The sequence below is a fragment of the Ranitomeya imitator genome, chromosome 2 (assembly GCF_032444005.1).
Source record: "Ranitomeya imitator isolate aRanImi1 chromosome 2, aRanImi1.pri, whole genome shotgun sequence".
Taxonomy (NCBI): Eukaryota; Metazoa; Chordata; class Amphibia; order Anura; family Dendrobatidae; genus Ranitomeya; species Ranitomeya imitator.
The window spans coordinates 322,265,502-322,289,366 of record NC_091283.1 but is presented as its reverse complement, the minus strand read 5'-3'; the positions used below and the strand labels follow the sequence as shown (position 1 = coordinate 322,289,366).

The window sequence follows — 23,865 nt, the reverse complement described above, 5'->3', positions numbered from 1 at the left end:
CACAGCCCCTGCTCCCCCTCCCCTGTGTATGACTCGAGTATAAGCCGAGAGGGGGAACTTTCAGCCCAAAAAAGTGGGCTGAAAATCTCAGCTTATACTCGAGTATATATGGTAAATATACACACATATATACAGTTATATGAAAAAGTTTGGGCACCCCTATTAATCTTAAGCGTAATGTTTTATAAAAATAGTTTTTTTTTTTGCAACAGCTATTTCAGTTTCATATATCTAATAACTGTTGGACACAGTAATGTTTCTGCCTTGAAATGAGGTTTATTGTACTAACAGAAAATGTGCAATCTGCATTCAAACAAAATTTGACAGGTGCATACGTATAGGCACCCCACCAGAAAAGTGACATTAATATTTAGTAGATCCTCCTTTTGCAAAAATAACAGCCTCTAGTCGCTTCCTGTAACTTTTAATGAGTTCCTGGTTCCTGGATGAAGGTATTTTTGACCATTCCTCTTTACAAAACGATTCCAGTTCAGTTAAGTTTGATGGTCACCGAGCATGGACAGCCCTCTTCAAATGATCCCACAGATGTTCAATGATATTCAGGTCTGGGGACTAGGATGGCCATTCCAGAACAGTGTAATTGTTCCTCTGCATGAATGCCTGAGTAGATTTGGAGCGGTGTTTTGGATCATTGTCTTGCTGAAAGATCCATCCCCTGCGTAACTTCAACTTTGTCACTGATTCATGAACATTATTGTCAAGAATCTGCTGATACTGAGAGGAATCCATGTGTCCCTCAACTTTAACAAGATTCCCGGTGCCAGCATTGGCCACACAGCCCAAAAGCATGATGGAACCTCCACCAAATTTTACTGTGGGTAGCAAGTGTTTTTCTTGGAATGCTGTGTTTTTTGGCTGCCATGCATAACGCCTTTTTGTATGACCAAACAACTCAATCTTGGTTTCATCAGTCCACAGGACCTTCTTCCAAAAAGAAATTGGCTTCTACAAATGTGCTTTTGCATACCACAGCCGACTCTGTTTGTGGCGTGCTTGCAGAAATGGCTTCTTTCGCATGACTCTCCCATACAGCTTCTCCTTGTGCAAAGTGTGTTGTATAGTTGACCAATGCACAGTGACACCATCTGCAGCAAGTTGACGCTGCAGCTCTCTGGAGGTGGTCTGAGGATTGTCCTTGACTGATCTCACCATTCTTCTTCTCTGCCTTTCTGATGTTTTTCTTGGCCTGCCACTTCTGGCCTTAACAAGAACAGTACCTGTGTTCTTCCATTTCCTTACTATGTTCCTCACAGTGGAAATTGACAGGTTAAATCTCTGAGACAGCTTTTTGTATCCTTCCCCTGAACAACTATATTGAATAATCTTTGTTTTCAGATCATTAGACAGTTGTTTTGAGGAGCCCATGATGCCACTCTTCAGAGGAGATTCAAACAGGAGAACAACTTGCAAGTGGCCACTTTAAGTAGCTTTTCTCATGATTGCATACACCTGGCTATGAAGTTCAAAGCTCAATGAGGTTAGAAAACCAAAAAAAGTGCTTTGGTAAGTCAGTAAAAAGTAGGTAGGAGTATTTAAAACAAGAAAATGATAAGGGTGCCCATACTTATGCACCTGTCAAATTTTGTTTGAATGCAGATTGCATATTTTCTGTTAGTACAATAAACCTCATTTCAAGGCAGAAACATTACTGTGTCCAACAGTTATTAGATATATGAAACAGAAATAGCTGTTGCAAAAAAACAATTTTTATAAAACATTAAGCTTAAGATTAATAGGGGTGCCCAAACTTTTTCATATAACTGTATACACTGTATATATGTGTGTATTGAAGTATATATCCTTGGAAAAATATGTGTAAATGACAGAGTAATTTTTATGTCAAAGTTCATGTTCAAATCATATTGCAATGCAATTACATGGCATTCGGATGTCAATTGGATGCTAGATGTGAAAAATCGGATTGCACTCGTATTAAAATCGCATGAAACGTTCATGACATTAGTCCTACTTTTCTAGATTGAAATCGGAACCTTTTTTCACGGTACTGGGTACAAGCCCTTAACACCTAATCCCCAGAAGCTATTGTCCCCTGTAAGCAAACAAAAATAAAAGAGAACAATATCTGTTACCTGTCCAATGTTGAAAGAATCGAGTTACCAATAATCCATCTGTGCGACATTTGCTCATAATAATAATCTTTATTTATATAGCACCAACATGTTCCACAGTTCTTTACAAATCAACAGTTCATATACAACAGTCATAACCAGGTTAACCATAATACAATAATTAATGCAAAGATATTGACCACCCTGCCTGTAAGAGCTTACAATCTACAATGTGGTGGGAGTGACACAAAGTACAAGGGCTTATTTTCAATGATGGTCCAACCATCTTGAGGAATTGGGGGTGGATAAAGGTTGGATGGGCTAGTCATCAGCCATTATTAGTAGTGCTTTTGGGTGCGCTAGAGTTTGATGGAGGGTTATGAGGCAACGGCTCCCGCTGAAGAGCTTGGCAAAATGACTCCCTGCAGCGAGAGAGGGCCTATGAACTGTGATGACCTCAGTGAGATCATCGCAGTTCACCTTGAGAAATCAGGGTGCAACGAGTCATTCTACCCAGCTTTTCAACGTGAGCGGTCGCCTTAGGTCACTGCTTATGATGATAAGCAAATGTCACACAGCTGGATTACAGTTTGAGACACCTTGGATTCTTTCAACTTTGGACAGGTGAGGGATATTGTTGTTTTTTTAATTTTTGTTTCTTTACAGGGGACAATGGCTTCACTGAATTAGGAGTTAAGGTAAGTATAATGTGATTTTTTATTTTATACTTAGAGTAAAATTATGTAGACAGCAGGGGCTGAGTACAACTCTCAACATTGTCCCCTGCTTGTGCTGATCACAGGCAGAGCAGGGTACAATGATATGAACTGTTTTCAACACCCAAAGCCGGGGATCAGCGCGATCAGTACAGCTGAGTCCCAGGTGCCTGTACGTGTCACGCTGATGACACACGGATGTGATTAGTGTGCATGTGTGCGAGACGTTTTGTGGCCAGTTCTGCGGAAACACACTGACATGTGCACAGATCCATTCACTTGAATGGGTCTACGTGTTTAAGTGTCTCCGGTACATATGAAAACTGTCACCACATGTACCGGACACACTGACGTGTAATGGAGGCCTTAAGGGGGTACTCATTTCCAATATCCTATCCCAAAATATAGTAGGTGTAATAATAATAATAATAATAATAGCAAATACCTCCAATTAGAAATGTAGTATAGTTTTCCTGATTCTCTATGTCGTTTACCCCATTTCCACGGCATTGCAGTAGCTTAGGTATCCATAGTTATGAACAGTGGCAACTAACAGTCACTATATGAGTGGTAGTAACCATGGATACCTAAGCTAATGCAATGATCTGCACATGGGGTGAGCAACATAGCGAGTCAGAAGAACTATACTACATGTTTCCTAATATTATTATTACATCACTACACATTTGGATATTTGATCAGAGATGGGAATACCCCTTTAAGACTCATGTTTTATGGTGTATATTTTTATCTGTTGCTATAGATTGTAATGTAATAAAGCTTATTTTTAATAATGCCTTTATTGCCTCAAACTCTTCTGCGTTTGTGTATTATGTTTGTCGATTGTACTTTAGAGGTTCACTACCATGGGATTTGTGAACAGGTGGCTCAGCACTGCCTTAGGTCATAGTTTCATTATACTTTGAGTTGTATATAATTATGTACAGTACAGACCAAAAGTTTGCAATTTAAAGATTTTTCTATATTTTCATGACCATGAAAATTGTACATTCACACCGAAGGCATCAAAACTGAATTAACACATGTGGAATTATATACTTATCAAAAAAGTCTGAAACAACTGAAAATATGTCTTATATTCTAGGTTCTTCAAAGTAGCCACCTTTTGCTTTGATGACTGCTTTGCATACTCTTGGCATTCTCTTAATGAGCTTTAAGAGGTAGTCACTGAGAATGGTCTTCCAACAATCTTGAAGGAGTTCCCAGAGATGCTTGGCACTTGTTGGCCCTTTTGCCTTTTCTCTGCGGTCCAGCTCACCCCAAACCATCTCGATTGGGTTCAGGTCTGGTGACTGTGGAGGCCAGATCATCTGGTGTAGCACCCCATCATTCTCCTTCTTTGTCAAATAGCCCTTACACAGCCTGGAGGAGTGTTTGAGGTCATTGTCCTGTTGAAAAATAAATGATTGTCCAACTAAACGCAAACCCAATGGAATAGCATGCCACTGCAAGATGCTGTGGTAGCCATGCTGGTTCAGTATGCCTTCAATTTTGAATAAATCCCCAACAGTGTCACCAGCAAAGCACCCCCACACCATCACACCTCCTCCATGCTTCACTGTGGGAACCAGGCATGTAGAGTCTATCCGTTGACCTTTTCTGCGTCGCACAAAGACACGGTGGTTGGAACCAAAGATCTCAAATTTGGACTCATCAGCCCAAAGCACAGATTTCCACTGGTCTAATGTCCATTCCTTGTGTTCTTTAGCCCAAACAAGTTTCTTCTGCTTGTTGCCTGTCCTTAGCAGTGGTTTCTTAGCAGATATTTTACCATGAACGCCTGCTGCACAAAGTCTCCTCTTAACAGTTGTTGTAGAGATGTGTCTGCTGCTAGAACTCTGTGTAGCATTGACCTGGTCTCTAATCTGAGCTGCTGTTAACCTGCGATTTCTGAGGCTGGTGACTCTGATAAACTTATCCTCAGAAGCAGAGGTGACTCTTCGTTTTCCTTTCCTGGGGCGGTCCTCGTGTGAGCCAGTTTCTTTGTAGCGCTTGATGGTTTTTGCCAATGCACTTGGGGACACTTTCAAAGTTTTCCCAATTTTTCGGACTGACTGACCTTCATTTCTTAAAGCAATGATGTAATTCTTTACTTAGCTGCTTTTTTCTTGCCATAATACAAATTTTAACAGTCTATTCAGTAGGACTATCAGCTGTGTATCCACCAGTCTTCTGTACAACAAAACTTATGGTCCCAACCCCATTTATAAGGCAAGAAATCCCACTTATTAAACCTGACAGGGCACACCTGTGAAGTGAAAACCATTCCTGGTGACTACCTCTTGAAGCTCATCAAGAGAATACCAAGAGTGTGCAAAGCAATCATCAAAGCAAAAGGTGGCTACTTTGAAGAACCTGGAATATAAGACATAATTTCAGTTGTTTCACACTTTTTTGTTAAGTATATAATTCCACATTTGTTAATTCATAGTTTTGATGCCTTCAATGTGAATGTACAATTTTCATAGTCATGAAAATACAGAAAAATCTTTAAATGAGAAGGTGTGTCCAAACTTTTAGTCTGTACTGTATCTAGAAATGATATAAAATATAAGGCATTGATATTAAAAAATAATAAAATCAGTTTTATTCTTTGCAGATGAATGTGGTGTCAAACCAGATACCTATCAAACGCATGCCATTATTCCAGCTATACCTCCAGCCCTTCAGAGCAAAAATCAGTCATCGGAGCCTTTTCAATCAGTCACCTATTTGGATTCATCACAGACTGTTAAGCAAAATGAAAGCCGCAAAAGTGATGTTGAACATCAAATAATTCCCACAGAGAAGAAACCAGTTTCCTGTTCAGAATGTGGCAAATATTTTAAATATAAATCTCAATTGCTTATACATGAGAGAATTCACACAGGAGAAAAGCCATTTTCATGTCCAGAATGTGGGAAATGTTTCAACCAGAAATCACATTTCCTTATGCATCAGCGAAGTCACACTGCAGAAAAGCCATTTTCATGTTCAGAATGTGGAAAATGTTTTAACCATAAGTCAAATTTGATTATGCATTACAGAAGTCACACAGGAGAAACGCCATTTTCATGTTCAGAATGTGGAAAATGTTTTAACCTTAAGTCAAATTTGATTAAGCATTACAGAAGTCACACAGGAGAAAAGCCATTTTCATGTTCAGAATGTGGAAAATGTTTTAACCTTAAGTCAAATTTGATTACGCATTACAGAAGTCACACAGGAGAAAAGCCATTTTCATGTTCAGAATGTGGGAAGTGTTTTAACCATAAGTCAAATTTGATTACACATTACAGAAGTCACACAGGAGAGAAGCCATATCCATGTTCAGAATGTGGGATATGTTTTACCAATGGACGAGATCTTATTACACATCAAAGAACTCACACAGGAGAGAAGCCATATTCATGTCCAGAATGTGGGAAATGTTTTAACCAGAAATCATATCTTCTTAAACATCAAAGAAGTCACACAGGAGAGAAGCCATATTCATGTCCAGAATGTGCGAAATGTTATAGTTCGAGTTCAAAACTTGTTGCACATCAGAGAATTCATACAGGGTAGAAACCATTTTTTATGCTTAGAATGTGGGAAATGTTATTCCTGGGAATCATGTCTTCTTCATCATCTATAAAGACACATGTAGAGAGTGAAGGAATTAAATAATAAGGGAAATCAATAAGGCAGTAGACTTAAGGTACCGTCACATTAAGCGACGCTGCAGCGATATAGACAACGAGCCGATCGCTGCAGCGTCGCTGTTTAGGTCGCTAGGAGATGTCAAACACGGCAACAGCTGAACGATGCAGGAGCGATCCAGTGACGTACTTATCGTTCTCGCTGGTTGTTCGCTCCATGAAAAAACATTGCAGGCATCGTTGCTTTTGCTGTCAAACATGACGAATCACGCCGACCTGACGACCAAATAAAGTTCTGGACTTCTAGCTACGACCAGCGATGTCACAGCAGGATCCTGATCGTTGCTGCGTGTCAAACACAATGAGATCGCTATCCAGGATGCTGCAACGTCACTGATCGTTGTCGTTCTCATTGGAAAGTTGCTCAGTGTGAAGGTACCTTTACATTTAGTTGACAAAGTGGTGAAACTTTATATACCAATATTGTAAGCACAAAGGGGTTTTTGCTGGAGGTAGGTGTCAATCTTGGCACCTTAGTTCCTGGATTCTCAGCTAAGGGGGGATAGCAAATGGTCTGTACTAGAAGGAATTTCTCCTATTGTCTCTGTAGGAAGAGACAAGTATATGAAAGGGCACAACTTGGCTCATTGGCCATTCATAGACAGCATTGTTTAAATCATTCCAGACGTGCGCTGTATATATAAGATTCTGCAGGAGCTGTGTTACCACAAACCGCTATACGGATATGGCGCTGTTATCAGCTTGATCAGCAATGTGTCATTATACAATTGATGTCCCATCTGGGGACAATGTAAAAGAGTAACAAGAAAAGTTAAATTGTAAAAATTATGTTTTTTTAAATCACAAAATAAAGAATGAAAGAAAGAAAAAATATTAATCCAATAAATACATATATTTATGTTTAAAATAAAAAGTACACATATTTGGTATTGCCCCTTCTGGAACGACCCGACCTATAGAACTGTCCCACTAGTCCCTATAAAACTGTCCCAATGTTCCCTTCAGTGAACACCGTAAAAACAAAAAAAAAAACAAGGCAAAAACCTATGCTTTATCATCATACTGCTGAACAAAAGGTGTAAAAATACGCGATTAAAAAAAGCAATCTACATCAACTTGTCTTGCAATAAATAAGCCGTCATATGGGTCCTTCAGCAGAAAAATAAAAAAGCTATAGCTCTCATAATAAAGCGATTCTTTTTAGAATAAAATAGTTTTTATTGTGTAAAAGCACTAAAACATAAAAAATAAATGAGGTATCGTTGTAATCGTACTGACCCGAAGAATAAAACTGCCTTACCCAATTTTACTACATGCGGAACAGCATAAAAAAAGAAAAATATGAGAACCTTTTTTGGTTCATTCTGCCTCCCAAAAATCGGAATAAAAAGCGATCAAAAAATGTCATGTGTCCGAAAATTATACCAGTAAATGTCAACTCATCCTGAAAAAAACAGGCCCTCACATGACTCTGCCAGCAAAACTGTGGAAAAACTATAGCTCTCAAAATATAGTGATACAGTTTTTGCAATAAAAAGCGTCTGTGTGTGACAGCAGCTAAACATGAAAAAATATATAAATCTGGTGTGACGACACAGCATTTTATCTTAATTACCCACACGTCTATTTTCTGTAAGCCAGGAGGAATAGACTGTTATCTATATGTTTGAGTTTTGAATTTATGCATTTGTTCTTCAGTTGGTCAAGAACCATACACTGTTGTCATATATTAGTCTTTAAGCATTAAGCTAATGTTTGTCTCTTACATCATCTCCTACAACTTATAGTCTATCTTTAGAATACAGTTAAGTAAATAAGGCAGCACACTGCAGCGCTAGAACATGCAAACTTGAAAAACGAAATTTGAACTGCATTACTGCACTAGAAATATGAAAAATGAGAGCGTTTAGCGCATAAAAATGGCGAATTTTATGTGTACCTGGTAGCCCCTTTACGGCATCTCTCTTATACCAGGTCCTACACTTGCCTTACCTCACTGAGAATAAACGTCTCCATCTGAATGGGTACATGTGAAACCTCTTCCTAAACTAAAATTCTCTCCCTCTTTGGAGGGGTATTGGACCTGCTGTAATTAAAACACCTGTGGCTAGGAGGCGGAGTGCACGATCAGAAGGCTAAAGAATACATTTCAAAAACTTGACCGGCACATCCAAACATAGACTAAGTGTGAACAGGTGCTGAACCTAGAGTCGCCAACTCGTATATAGTTAAGTAAATAAGGCAGCACACTGCAGCGCTAGAACATGCAAACTTGAAAAACGAAATTTGAACTGCATTACTGCACTAGAAATATGAAAAATGAGAGCGTTTAGCGCATAAAAATTGCCAATTTTATGTGTACCTGGTAGCCCCTTTACGGCATCTCTCTTATACCAGGTCCTACACTTGCCTTACCTCGCTGAGAATAAACGTCTCCATCTGAATGGGTACATGTGAAACCTCTTCCTAGACTAAAATTCTCTCCCTCTGTGGAGGGGTATTGGACCTGCTGTAATTAAAACACCTGTGGCTAGGAGGCGGAGTGCACGATCAGAAGGCTAAAGAATACATTTCAAAAACCTGACCGGCACATCCAAACATAGACTAAGTGTGAACAGGTGCTGAACCTAGAGTCGCCAACTCGTATATAGTTAAGTAAATAAGGCAGCACACTGCAGCGCTAGAACATGCAAACTTGAAAAACGAAATTTGAACTGCATTGCGATTTTGAAACATTTTTGTGCGTTTTTGATGCGGTTTTGAAGCATTTTTGTGTGTTTTTTGATGCGGTTTTGTATGCGTTTTGAAAGATAAATAAAGATGTATTATTGAACAAAAAAAAAAGATTTGTGATATCATGTCTTGTCCAACCTCCTCTTTTACATTTGTCCAACCCACACTCCATTACACACATAGATAGACAGACTAGATAGACAGATATATAGATAGATACATAGATAGACAGAAGAAATGAGATAGATAGATGTAGATAGATATATGGATAGTTAGGCTACTTTCGCACATCAGGTTTTGCCGTCAGGCACAATCCGGATGAGTTGGGTTTTTTTCGCCGGATCAGTTTTTTTTTTCAGAGTTGTATTAGCGACCGGATTGCGCCAGATGGCCACATGTTTCATCTGTTTTTTGCCAGATCCGTAAAAAAAAACTTTCCGCCGGACGGAGATAATATACAGAGGAAAGTTTTTTCTGTCCGGTGAAAAAACGCACAGCGACGGATCCGGCAAAAAAATGTATGAAACAGAAGTGAGATGATGAATCCGGCCTCCGGATCCGTTTTATCATGACTTTTTTCCATTGAAATCGTGCACATTTTCCATTCTCTCGATCTAAAAAAACGGATCAGTTGCATCAGTTTTTCACTATTTGCAACGGATCCGGTTTTCCACAAATTCACCAGATCCAGCCTGACGGAAACAAACTGATGTGTGAAAGTAGCCTAACTATCCATGCAAACTTGAAAAACGAAATTTGAACTGCATTACTGCACTAGAAATATGAAAAATGAGAGCGTTTAGCGCATAAAAATGGCCAATTTTATGTGTACCTGGTAGCCCCTTTACGGCATCTCTCTTATACCAGGTCCTACACTTGCCTTACCTCGCTGAGAATAAACGTCTCCATCTGAATGGGTACATGTGAAACCTCTTCCTAGACTAAAATTCTCTCCCTCTGTGGAGGGGTATTGGACCTGCTGTAATTAAAACACCTGTGGCTAGGAGGCGGAGTGCACGATCAGAAGGCTAAAGAATACATTTCAAAAACCTGACCGGCACATCCAAACATAGACTAAGTGTGAACAGGTGCTGAACCTAGAGTCGCCAACTCGTATATAGTTAAGTAAATAAGGCAGCACACTGCAGCGCTAGAACATGCAAACTTGAAAAACGAAATTTGAACTGCATTGCGATTTTGAAACATTTTTGTGCGTTTTTGATGCGGTTTTGAAGCATTTTTGTGTGTTTTTTGATGCGGTTTTGTATGCGTTTTGAAAGATAAATAAAGATGTATTATTGAACAAAAAAAAAAGATTTGTGATATCATGTCTTGTCCAACCTCCTCTTTTACATTTGTCCAACCCACACTCCATTACACACATAGATAGACAGACTAGATAGACAGATATATAGATAGATACATAGATAGACAGAAGAAATGAGATAGATAGATGTAGATAGATATATGGATAGTTAGGCTACTTTCGCACATCAGGTTTTGCCGTCAGGCACAATCCGGATGAGTTGGGGTTTTTTCGCCGGATCAGTTTTTTTTTTCAGAGTTGTATTAGCGACCGGATTGCGCCAGATGGCCACATGTTTCATCTGTTTTTTGCCAGATCCGTAAAAAAAAACTTTCCGCCGGACGGAGATAATATACAGAGGAAAGTTTTTTCTGTCCGGTGAAAAAACGCACAGCGACGGATCCGGCAAAAAAATGTATGAAACAGAAGTGAGATGATGAATCCGGCCTCCGGATCCGTTTTATCATGACTTTTTTCCATTGAAATCGTGCACATTTTCCATTCTCTCGATCTAAAAAAACGGATCAGTTGCATCAGTTTTTCACTATTTGCAACGGATCCGGTTTTCCACAAATTCACCAGATCCAGCCTGACGGAAACAAACTGATGTGTGAAAGTAGCCTAACTATCCATATATCTATCTACATCAAGCCATCAGGCAGGATCCGGCGATTTTTAAAAAAAAACGGATCTGTTGCAAATAGTGAAAACTACTGCAACTGATCCGGGGGTTTTTTTTAGAGAGAGAGAGAGAATGAAAGATGTGCATGATTTCAATGGAAAAAATACATGAAAAACCGGATTCGGAGGCCGGATTCTTCATTTCACATCTCAGTTTCATACATTTTTCGCCGGATCCGTCGCTGTTCGTTTTTTCACCGGACAGAAAAACCGTTCTTCTGTATGTTTTCTTCATCCGCCGGAAACTTTTCTGATTGATCCGGCATTAAACAGATGAAACGTGTAGCCATCAGGCGCAATCAAGCGCTAATACAACTCTATGAGAAAAAAATGGATCCAGATTGTGCCTGACAGCAAAAACCTGATGTGTGAAAACAGCCAGATATATGAATAAATACATCTATGTATCTATAGATATATCTACCTATAAATTTCTCAAACCTCATTTGTAGCCGAAACGTCGCCCAGACATGTGGGTTGATTAAAATCCTGCACATTTTCCCACTGAAACAATGGAGTGCTGCCTCTTTCTTGGAATTCTATGAAGTTTGGATAATCATTGGACAGATTGTCTAGGGTCCTTGCACCCGAAGATAAGTATTATACTGTACTGTTCCTTTTTTGTTTCTATATCTATAAAAATATCTATAGATCGATATAGCCAGAGATATATAATAGAAAGGCCGATGTTTCTTAGTGAGCGTTTAATTAAAAAAAAATGGAAAAAAATGCTGTGGGCTCCCGCGCAATTTTTTGCACCAGAGGGGGAAAGCCGGGGGCCAATATTTGTAGCCTGGGAAGGGGTTAATACCCATGGCCCCTCCCAGGCTATGAATATCAGCCCGCAGCTGTCTGCGTAGCCTTTACTGGCTATTAAAATAGGGGGACCCCCAAAAAATGACATTAGTCCCCCTATATTTTATAGCCAGAAAGGCTACGCAGACAGCTGCGGGCTGATATTCATAGCCTACAGAGGGGCCATGGATATTGCCCCCCTGGCTACAAATACCAGCCCGCAGCCGCCCCAGAAATGGTGCATGTGTAAGATGCACCTATTCCGGCACTTAGCCCCTCTCTTCCCACTCCAGAGTAGCGGTGGGATATGGGGTAATAAGGGGTTAATGTCACCTTGCTATTGTAAGGTGACAGTAAGCCCTGTTAATAATGGAGAGGCGTCAAGACGCCTATCCATTATTAATCTTAGAGTAGTGAAGGGTTAAAAAAAATAGACACATCCAGAAAAAAGTATTTTATTATTCTTAATTTAACCATACTTACCATACTCAATCACCTGCAAAAAACGTAAAATAATAAACCGTATACTCCCTGTCCTACGCAGTCCAATTAATAACGAGTGTCCCACGACGATCTCCCCTATAAAACAGTGACATCGGGTGATGTCACTGCTCTATAGGACCTCCAGTGACACACTGACAGGAGACAATGGCTCCTGCAGTGCATCATCAGAAGAGGTTACCTCAGTTCAGGGTCTCACCTTATGGCATTGCTGCGTGGGAACTTTCTCACACAGCAGTGCCACAAGTGAGACTAGGGACTATTTTTTTACATTGGCGGAGGAATACAGTGCGGAAGGATATCTTCCGTCATTGTATTCCTGGAGAGTGGTCGCATCAGCTGATGCTGTTGCTCTCCACGGGAGATCGTCGTGGGACACTCGTTTTTATTGGATTTCTGCGGATCAGGGAGAATAGTGTTTGTTTATTATTTTAATATTTTTTACAGGTGACACTGGCTTCGGGGATCAAAGTAACAAGTGATGGTGAGTATGTACTCTATGTTATATGCACTGTATGTTATATGTATGTATTGTATGTAATGTATGAATGTATTGTATATAGTATGTTTGTAGTATGTATGTTGTATGTATGTAGTATATATGTTGTTTGTATGTTGTATGTATGTTGTATCTAGTATGAATGTAGTATGTTGTATGTAGTATGTATGTTGTATGTATGTAGTATGTATGTTTGTAGTATGTTGTATGTACGTAGTATGTTGTATGTATGTTGTATGTATGTAGTATGTATGTTTGTAGTATGTTGTATGTAGTATGTATGTTGTATGTAGTATGTATGTAGTATGTTGTATGTATGTAGTATGTTGTATTTATGTTGTATGTATGTAGGTAGTATTTTGTATGTAGTATGCATGTAGTATGTTGTATGTAGTATGTATGTAGTATGTTATATGTATGTATGTAGTATGTACAGTGGGGCAAAAAAGTATTTAGTCAGTCAGCAATAGTGCAAGTTCCACCACTTAAAAAGATGAGAGGCGTCTGTAATTTACATCATAGGTAGACCTCAACTATGGGAGACAAACTGAGAAAAAAAATCCAGAAAATCACATTGTCTGTTTTTTTTAACAATTTATTTGCATATTATGGTGGAAAATAAGTATTTGGTCAGAAACAAACAATCAAGATTTCTGGCTCTCACAGACCTGTAACTTCTTCTTTAAGAGTCTCCTCTTTCCTTCACTCATTACCTGTAGTAATGGCACCTGTTTAAACTTGTTATCAGTATAAAAAGACACCTGTGCACACCCTCAAACAGTCTGACTCCAAACTCCACTATGGTGAAGACCAAAGAGCTGTCAAAGGACACCAGAAACAAAATTGTAGCCCTGCACCAGGCTGGGAAGACTGAATCTGCAATAGCCAACCAGCTTGGCGTGAAGAAATCAACAGTGGGAGCAATAATTAGAAAATGGAAGACATACAAGACCACTGATAATCTCCCTCGATCTGGGGCTCCACGCAAAATCCCACCCCGTGGGGTCAGAATGATCACAAGAACGGTGAGCAAAAATCCCAGAACCACGCGGGGGGACCTAGTGAATGAACTGCAGAGAGCTGGGACCAATGTAACAAGGCCTACCATAAGTAACACACTACGCCACCATGGACTCAGATCCTGCAGTGCCAGACGTGTCCAACTGCTTAAGCCAGTACATGTCCGGGCCCGTCTGAAGTTTGCTAGAGAGCATTTGGATGATCCAGAGGAGTTTTGGGAGAATGTCCTATGGTCTGATGAAACCAAACTGGAACTGTTTGGTAGAAACACAACTTGTCGTGTTTGGAGGAAAAAGAATACTGAGTTGCATCCATCAAACACCATACCTACTGTAAAGCATGGTGGTGGAAACATCATGCTTTGGGGCTGTTTCTCTGCAAAGGTGCCAGGACGACTGATCTGGGTACATGAAAGAATGAATGGGGCCATGTATCGTGAGATTTTGAGTGCAAACCTCCTTCCATCAGCAAGGGCATTGAAGATGAAACGTGGCTGGGTCTTTCAACATGACAATGATCCAAAGCACACCGCCAGGGCAACGAAGGAGTGGCTTCGTAAGAAGCATTTCAAGGTCCTGGAGTGGCCTAGCCAGTCTCCAGATCTCAACCCTATAGAAAACCTTTGGAGGGAGTTGAAAGTCCGTGTTGCCAAGCGAAAAGCCAAAAACATCACTGCTCTAGAGGAGATCTGCATGGAGGAATGGGCCAACATACAAACAACAGTGTGTGGCAACCTTGTGAAGACTTACAGAAAACTTTTGACCTCTGTCATTGCCAACAAAGGATATATTACAAAGTATTGAAATGAAATTTTGTTTCTGACCAAATACTTATTTTCCACCATAATATGCAAATAAAATGTTAAAAAAACAGACAATGTGATTTTCTGGATTTTTTTTTCTCAGTTTGTCTCCCATAGTTGAGGTCTACCTATGATGTAAATTACAGACGCCTCTCATCTTTTTAAGTGGTGGAACTTGCACTATTGCTGACTGACTAAATACTTTTTTGCCCCACTGTATGTAGTATGTTGTATGTATGTAGTATGTTGTATGTATGTATGTGGTATGTATGTTGTATGTTCCTCTCTGAACCCTGTTCACACAGGTTATATACAGATGATCAGGTTTTTAAATACATCAGATAGGGATTGCATACATTAGTTAGGACTGCTCTGATAAGGGTATACCGTGAAGATTGGTAGAGCAGCTTAGTATACATTTTTTGCAAAAAACGTATCAACCAAATACCCTGTTTTTTACATCTTTTACTAGCACTTGCGGATTACTGCAACATTTTTTCAAACTGAGTGTTTTTGGTTTTACTATTCTCTTTTGTGTCTTCAGGTTTCTTGGTGGTGTGTGAACATGATCATACAGACTTGTTCACTGTGCAAGTAGCCCATGTGTTCCTGTTTCTATGTATGTAGTATGTTGTATGTATGTTGTATTTATGTTATATGTATGTTGTATTTATGTATATACAGTCATGGCCAAAAGTATTGACACCCCTGCAATTCTGTCAGATAATACTCATTTTCTTCCTGAAAATGATTGCAAACACAAATTTTTTGGTATTATTATCTTCATTTAATTTGTCTTAAATGAAAGAACACAAAAGAGAATGAAGCAAAAAGCAAAACATTGATCGTTTCACACAAAACTCCAAAAATGGTCCAGACAAAAGTATTGGCACCCTCAGCCTAATACTTGGTGGCACAACCTTTAGCCAAAATAACTGCGACCAACCGATTCTGGTAACCATCAATGAGTTTCTTACAATGCTCTGCTGGAATTTTAGACCATTCTTCTTTGGCAAACTGCTCCAGGTCTCTGATATTTGAAGGGTGCCTTCTCCAAACTGCCATTTTTAGATATATCCACAGGTGTTCTATGGGTTTCAGGTCTGGACTCATTGCTGGCCACCTTAGAAGTCTCCAGTGCTTTCTCTCAAACCATTTTCTAGTGCTTTTTGAAGTGTGTTTTGGGTCATTGTCCTGCTGGAAGACCCATGCCCTCTGAAGGAGACCCAGCTTTCTTACACTGGGCCCTACATTATGCTGCAAAATTTGTTGGTAGTCTTCAGACTTCATAATGCCATCCACACGGTCAAGCAGTCCAGTGCCAGAGGCAGCAAACAACCCCAAAACATCAGGGAACCTCCGCCATGTTTGACTGTAGGGACTGTGTTCTTTTCTTTGAATGCCTCTTTTTTTTCTCCTGTAAACTCTATGTTGATGCCTTTGCCCAAAAAGCTCTACTTTTGTCTCATCTGACCAGAGAACATTCTTCCAAAACGTTTTAGGCTTCTTCAGGTAAGTTTTGGCAAACTCCAGCCTGGCTTTTTTATGTCTCGGGGTAAGAAGTGGGGTCTTCCTGGGTCTCCTACCATACAGTCCCTTTTCATTCAGTCGCCGAAGGATAGTACAGGTTGACACTGTTGTACCCTTGGACTGCAGGGCAGCTTGAACTTGTTTAGATGTTAGTCGAGGTTCTTTATCCAACACCCGCGCAATCTTGCGTTGAAATCTCTTGTCAATTTTTCTTTATTCTTGGTTGAATAGCCCTTACACAGCCTGGAGATGTGTTTGGGGTCATTGTCCTGTTGAAAAATAGATGATGGTCCAACTAAACGCAAATCAGATGGAATAGCATGCCGCTGCAAGATGCTGTGGTAGCCATGCTGGTTCAGTATGCCTTAAATTTTGAATAAATCCCCAACAGTGTCACCTGCAAAGCACCCCCACACCATCACACCTCCTCCATGCTTCACGGTGGGAACCAGGCATGTAGAGTCCATCCGTTCACCTTTTCTGCGTCGCATAAAGACACGGTGGTTGGAACCAAAGATCTCAAATTTGGACTCATCAGACCAAAGCACAGATTTCCACTGGTCTAGTGTTCATTCCTTGTGTTTTTTAGCCCAAACAAGTCTCTTCTGCTTGTTGCCTGTCCTTAGCAGTGGTTTCCTAGCAGCTATTTGCCATGAAGGCCTGCTGCACAAAGTCTCCTCTTAACAGTTGTTGTAGAGATGTGTCTGCTGCTAGAACTCTGTGTGGCATTGACCTGGTCTCTAATCTGAGCTGCTGTTAACCAGCGATTTCTGAGGCTGGTGACTCGGATAAACTTATCCTCGGAAGCAGAGGTGACTCTTGGTCTTCCTTTCCTGGGGCGGTCCTCATGTGAGCCAGTTTCTTTGTAGCGCTTGATGGTTTTTGCCACTGCACTTGGGGACACTTTCAAAGTTTTCCAAATTTTTTGGACTGACTGACCTTCATTTCTTAAAGTAATGATGGCCACTCATTTTTCTTTACTTAGCTGCTTTTTTCTTGCCATAATACAAATTCTAACAGTCTATTCAGTAGGACTATCAGCTGTATATCCACCAGACCTCTGCACAACACAACTGGTCCCAACCCCATTTATAAGGCAAGAAATCCCACTTATTAAACCTGACAGGGCACACTTGTGAAGTGAAAACCATTCCCGGTGACTACCTCTTGAAACTCATGAAGAGAATGCCAAGAGTGTGCAAAGCAGTCATCAAAGCAAAAGGTGGCTACTTTGAAGAACCTAGAATATAAGACATAATTTCAGTTGTTTCACACTTTATACAAGTATATAATTCCACATGTGTTAATACATATTTTTGATGCCTTCAGCGTGAATGTACAATTTTCATAGTCATGAAAATACAGAAAAATCTTTAAATGAGGTGTGTCCAAACTTTTGGTCTCTACTGTGTATGTATGTTGCATGTATCTAGTATGTATGTATGTAGTATGTTGTATGTATGTATGTATGTATGTTGCATGTATGTAGTATTTATGTAGTATGTATGTTTGTGTTTTTTTTCACATTCAACACATTAGCCGGATGATGGGCCAATACTGTCCCATCATTGGCTAATGTGTCAATCACTGTCATTGTAGCAGGCATAGGACGATGCCTGCACACACACGCAAAGACCCCCGAGAGACCTGCACAGACCCCCGGCAGGCCTGCACAGACTCCCGGCAGGCCCGCACAGACCCGCGGCAGGCCCGTACAGACCCCCGACGGTCCCACACAGACCCCGCCCGCACACACATACACGCACAGTCTCCGCCCATGCACCACCCACACTCCGCCCACATTCTTCCCCCTCCCATTCTGCAGCATTTCACCCACAGCTAGACCGCAGATCTTTTTTTTTATCTGCGGTTTTGCTGTGGAAGTGCCCGACTCAATACGAGTCAATGGGTGCAGAAACGCTGCAGATCCGCACAAAGAATTGACATGCTGCGGAAAAAACAACGCTGCGTTTCCGCGTGTTTTTTTCCGCAGCATGTGCACAGCGGATTTGCTTTTCCATAGGTTTACATGGTACTGTAAACCGATTGGGAAACTGCTGCACATCCGCATCGTCAAAAATGCTGTGGGTCTGCGGTAAAAAACGCAACGTGTGAACATAGCCTCACTGTACCATAGATATGTTTGGACTAGTCAGGATTTGGACCCACCTGTCATCTGGCTTCATAGAGATGTTCAAAGAAGCTAGGATGTGATTCTCGGGTCACCTGGCCTTGTACGTCAATGGACTGTCAGCTTCCTAGGCTTGTTGCTACCTCCTCCTGTGCATTCCACAGGTGGGGTAGTCAGCTCGGGAAGCTCTGAAGGCACAGCTGCTCTTATCCCGGCGAGTCAGTGGAAGTGTGAGACTCTATAATTTTACACTATCTTGGGTATTTTTCTGGGACTGTTCTACAGGATGGGCCATTTATATGGATACACCTAAATAAAATGAGAATGGTTGATGATATCAACTTCCTGTTTGTGGCACATTAGTATACGGGAGGGGGAAAACTTTTCAAGATGGGTGGTGACCATGGCGGCCATTTTGAAGTCAGCCATTTTGGATCCAACTTTACTTTTTCCAATGTTAAGAGGGTCATGTGACACATTAAACTTATTGAGAATTTCACAAGAAAAACAATGGTGTTCTTGGTTTTAAGGTAACTTTATTCTTTCATGAGTTATTTACAAGTTTATGACCACTTATAAACTGTGTTCAAAGTGCTGCCTGTTGTGTTGGATTGTCAATGCAACCCTCTTCTCCCACTCTTGACATACTGATAGCAACAACGCAGAAGAAATTTTAGCACAGTATCCGTTGTTTCAGATGCTGCACATCTCATATCTTCACAGCATAGACAATTGCTTTCAGATGACCCCAAAGATAAAAGTCTAAGGGGGTCAGATTGGGAGATCTTGGTGGCCATTCCACTGGCCCACGATGACCAATCCACTTTCCAGGAAACTGTTCATGTAGGAATGCTCGGACCTGACACCCAAGATGGTGCACCACCACATGGGGTGCAGAGTGTACATTAATGAACTTTTTTGAATTTACCAAATGTCAGCAATGAAACAAAAAGTGAAAAATTTAAAGGGGTCTGAATACTTTCCGTACCCACTGTAATGAGGCAGATGGAGACACTGTGGATGCTGTGTGGCTTCCTATGATCTTGCGGCATCTATCTTTTTAGGAATCCATAAAAGCGCAGTCAACTACAGTTTTGTGCACTTCTGAACAGATGGACATCGCCAAACGTAGTCGAGAGTAACTCTGCTGCTACATTATAGTGAATAACTTTGAGGTCTCATCTGAATCCTGTCACTCAGAGTTTTAGATGTAAACCCCAATGTAAGTGCTCAGCGTAGAGCGCAGGATAAATGTGATCTCAAATGCTATGGAAAATATTCCCTACAAAAGCTTCAAATTAATCCTCAAAAAAGCAAGTCCCCGCTCGTGTCCATCATCTATCAATGGAAACATATGTGGCTTCCATGTTACTGGTAGCACAAAGGCTCTGGAAAAGCGCTATGGCTCCTCGCCTCCCAAAAGAAAGTTGGCAAATTCTGCGCTCCCAAATCCAAATGTCCCCTCCTTTCTGATCACCATAGTGTGTATAAACCACATTTAGCGTCCACATGTTTGGCATTTCTATAGCGATGGCAGCCCACCTAATTTACAGTTGTGTGTTGTGAGGCAGTGACCAGTGTCACAGGTAAGGGTCCCAGGATGCGCTTGGAGGTAATGGGGGTGCATTGCAGTCACAGACGTAGCTGTGATTGCAATGGTGAGGCAGTGACCGATGTCACAGGTAGAGGTCGTTGTGCATCCTCCCCAGGATGCGCACAGAGGTGTATGGAGGCCATGCAGTCACAGGTGTATCTGTGATTACAATGCAGACTAAAAATAAGTGTTAGGGTATGTGTCCACTTTCAGGATGGCCGGCGGTATCGTCGGAGCGGCTTTGCCGCTCTGCGTTAAGCCCCGCCCCCTCCTGGGACGCGATGATGCCGGATGTGTTCACAGCACACATCCGGCATCATCGCACCCATCGCATAGGGCCCTGTGCTATATCTTGCGGCGACGCAGCGTCGCCGCAAGATATACGGACATGCTGTGATCTGAAAAGACGCGCAGCATGTCCGGAGTCGCAGGGCCGCCGCGTGCGTGTTATCACACATAGTGGAGACGGGATTTCATTAAATCCCCTCCACTATGCTGTAACATCTGGACGCTGCGTGTCTGAAGCTGCGTCTCTATGCAGCGTCAGACACGCAGCGTTTCCTGCACGTGGAAACATACCCTTAGTCTTGGACATGCTTTTGTCCAGGGCAGAGTTGGAATAACCTGCTCTGGGATTTTTGACTTTGAAACAGACTGCAGTATCGTAATCATGACATATTGTACTTCATGATAGTGGTAAAATTTCTTTGATATTACCTACATTTATTTGTGAAAAAAATGAAAATTTGGTGAAAATTTGGAAAATTTTGTGTGATATTAGTTGTGATTTATGTTGATCATTTTTAGGTTTTATTGTTCAGCACATTCCACTATATAATGAATAAAGATTTACAACTGGAATATTTCATTCAGTGATATCTAGGATGTGTGGTTTTAGTGTTCCCTTCATATTTTTTTTGAGCAGTGTATAATTAACATATACATGATAAATACGCAGCAGCTAAATGACATCTTTGAGGTGGAATTGCCAAAGGAGTTGGGATTACCATATAAATGCAGAGTAGAGCGTGCTCACAGGATAGGCCCCCCCAGAGAGTCTCCAGAACCTGGTGGAGGCAGAAATAAGCAAAACAACAAGGAAACACAGAGACCACATCAGTCAGTGGCAAAGTACCTGAATTTCAAAGATAAGGAGGAAATACTCAGGGCTTATAAAGGGAGACGAGGACCAGTGACAATCCAGGGACATAAAATTCTGTTGTTTGGAGACTTTTCGGCTGAGGTGACACGAAAAAGGAGGGCATTCAGCGAAATATGTACTCTGCTGTTCAGACGCAATATCAGATTCCAACTAAGTTACCCAGCAACTTTGCGATTTAAAACAAGAGAGGGCATGATGTGTTCATATACAGACCCCAAGGAGGCCATGGGATATATATCCCAGCAATGATCAGCATCTGGTCAACCCTCATCAGGCATTGGAAGTCCCCCGAGAGAGGTAGTGGGAGATGAAGCTGAAGAAGTGAGGGAGATGACCGGCCCTTATAGACTGCGATCAGAGATACTGACAGAGAGAGACAGTGGGAAAAATACAACGGCTAAAGAACAGAGAACCCCTGTGACAAGATCATTTAAAAAGAACCAGGGAAGACAAGGCGTCAAAGGAATAATCAACAATTGAGAGGCGGCTTTTATGATCAGCAAAAGTGTTCAGCTAAAGCTGGAATCTCTCACACGGCAATATGAATATGAAGATGGTGGTGGAGAGTGTCTCCGAAAACCTCCCCCTATTATTATATATATTTTTTTTTTTTCTCTTCTCTCTCTCTCTCACTTTTTACAGGTACAACAAGACCGAATAGAGAATCTGGGGTGATGATCTCATCACGTGGCAGCTGGTAGAAAATCTGCGACTTCCGGTTTTACTGGTACTGAGTGATTTTCGCAAAAGAGAGACTTATGTGAAATTTGGACATTGATGAACAGGTTTGATTCACACATCGGGTGGATACATAATGTTCAAATTGAATATATTACTATGTTTCATACTAAAACCCCTTTTAGGGGAGATTTACCTCGTAAATGTTAATCTTGAATGAGGAGATTTTTGAGGGGGGGGGGGGGGCGAGCCTCATATCCCTCTAGTTTCAACGTGGGAGAGGTGGAAGGAAACTGTTACTGCTATAGATACTGAAAACGCCAAAATGTCTATGAGAATTTAGGAAAAATATAAGGCGCTTTATGTTTTTGAAGTTTCAGGGTTGCAAGAAGTTCAGGGCTCAGGTATTAAATGTATATGTTATTATTAAATTAAAAAAAAAAAAAAAAAGTAGGCGGACGGGAGACTGATCGGTTTGGTTTGGTTTAGTTAATGGCGGAAAAAAGAGAAGTCAATGAAGAGGTTAATGTGTGGGGAGGGGGAGGGGGGGGAGGGAGAGAAAGAAGGGGAGGGAGGGAAGTAAATGTTCATGAGTCCACTTCTAATATACTAATAAGCTTACTACCAGCTGTGATGACATTGTTTGACAGATCATATCCGAACGGGAAGAACTCCACTAGATCTCGCAGAAGAAAATGCTTTGTAGTCAAAAATGGTTAGGTTAATAACTTGGAATATAAAAGGGCTGCGTTCACCGAACAAAAGGCTGATGATACTCCGTCACCTGAAAAGATTAAAAGTAGATATAGCCTTGCTTCAAGAGACACATCTGGATAAAGAAGATTTTTTTAGGATGAAGAAGTTATGGGTGGGTGAAGTCTATGGCTCTAGTTCATTAGATAGGAAAGCGGGGGTCTTAATACTTATACATAAAGCGCTGGCGCATAAAGTAACATCTGCAGAAACGGACCAGGAGGGCAGGTTGATTCATTTGAAACTCCAGATACACAATGACAGTATTAGTTTATATAACATATATGCTCCTAACGCAAACCAAAAGAAATTCTTTATGTCTCTACAGAATAAAGTGCTGACTGACAATAGTGACAACATAATTATAGGAGGAGACTGTAACGAAGTGCTTAGGGAGGACGAAGACAGACAGGGGAGTTTAATGAGACTGAGTTTAGGTGGTGGAAGTAGACTAACAGGGAAAAAAGGCTATTTAGAAGACATGATAATGAATTGGCAGCTGAAAGACGCGTGGAGAACAACACATCCTATGGATCGGGAGTACACACATTACTCTCACGCACACAAGACATGGTCAAGATTAGACATGTTCTTTATTTCAGACAAGGTATTACATAAAATGCTAGATACTAATATTGAGGACATGGTGATCTCGGATCATAGCCCTGTTACTCTAGATTTGGCTGACACACATCGGAAAGGGACAGACTATTTATGGCGTTTCCCAGAGACCATGACAAAAGATCATGATTTTGTGAAACGGATGAGGGAATGGTGGACGGAATTTGCATCTCATAACGGAGAACATAAATCAAATTCTAGATTATATTGGGAAACTGCAAAGGCGGTACTAAGGGGAAACATTATAGCTCACACACAGAGATTAAAGAAGCGCATAAAAGACCAGTTCTTAATGGCAAGCAGTGAAGTTAGGACCACGTATATAACGTATAAAAACTCACTGTTAGATGAGGATAAAAATAATTGGATACGAGCCAAAAAAAATTTTGAAGAGTGGGCGGAAAAAAGGGAACAATTATATAAAAGTAACTTGGAAATAGAGTTGAATAGATATGGGGATAAAGCAGGGAAAATATTGGCTAATCTAGCTAGGGGAAGATATGCTTATGCATCTATAATGGCAATTAGAGACTCAAGAGGGCAACGCCTGATGGACCCCAAAGATATAAATAAGGAATTGGGCAAATTTTA

At 40.8% G+C, this 23,865-nt stretch overlaps 1 protein-coding gene across 1 annotated transcript in view; it reads left to right on the top strand.

The window, feature by feature from the left end:
* The window catches only part of LOC138663496 (zinc finger protein 773-like), a 40,801-nt gene extending 31,504 nt beyond the window's left edge, over positions 1-9,297 (top strand). The window contains exon 6 of the mRNA XM_069749731.1: positions 5,427-9,297. Coding sequence (XP_069605832.1) covers positions 5,427-6,373 — 947 coding nt within the window. The 3' untranslated portion in view covers positions 6,374-9,297. The remainder of the gene's footprint in view (positions 1-5,426) is intronic.
* The last annotated feature ends 14,568 nt before the right edge of the window (positions 9,298-23,865 follow it).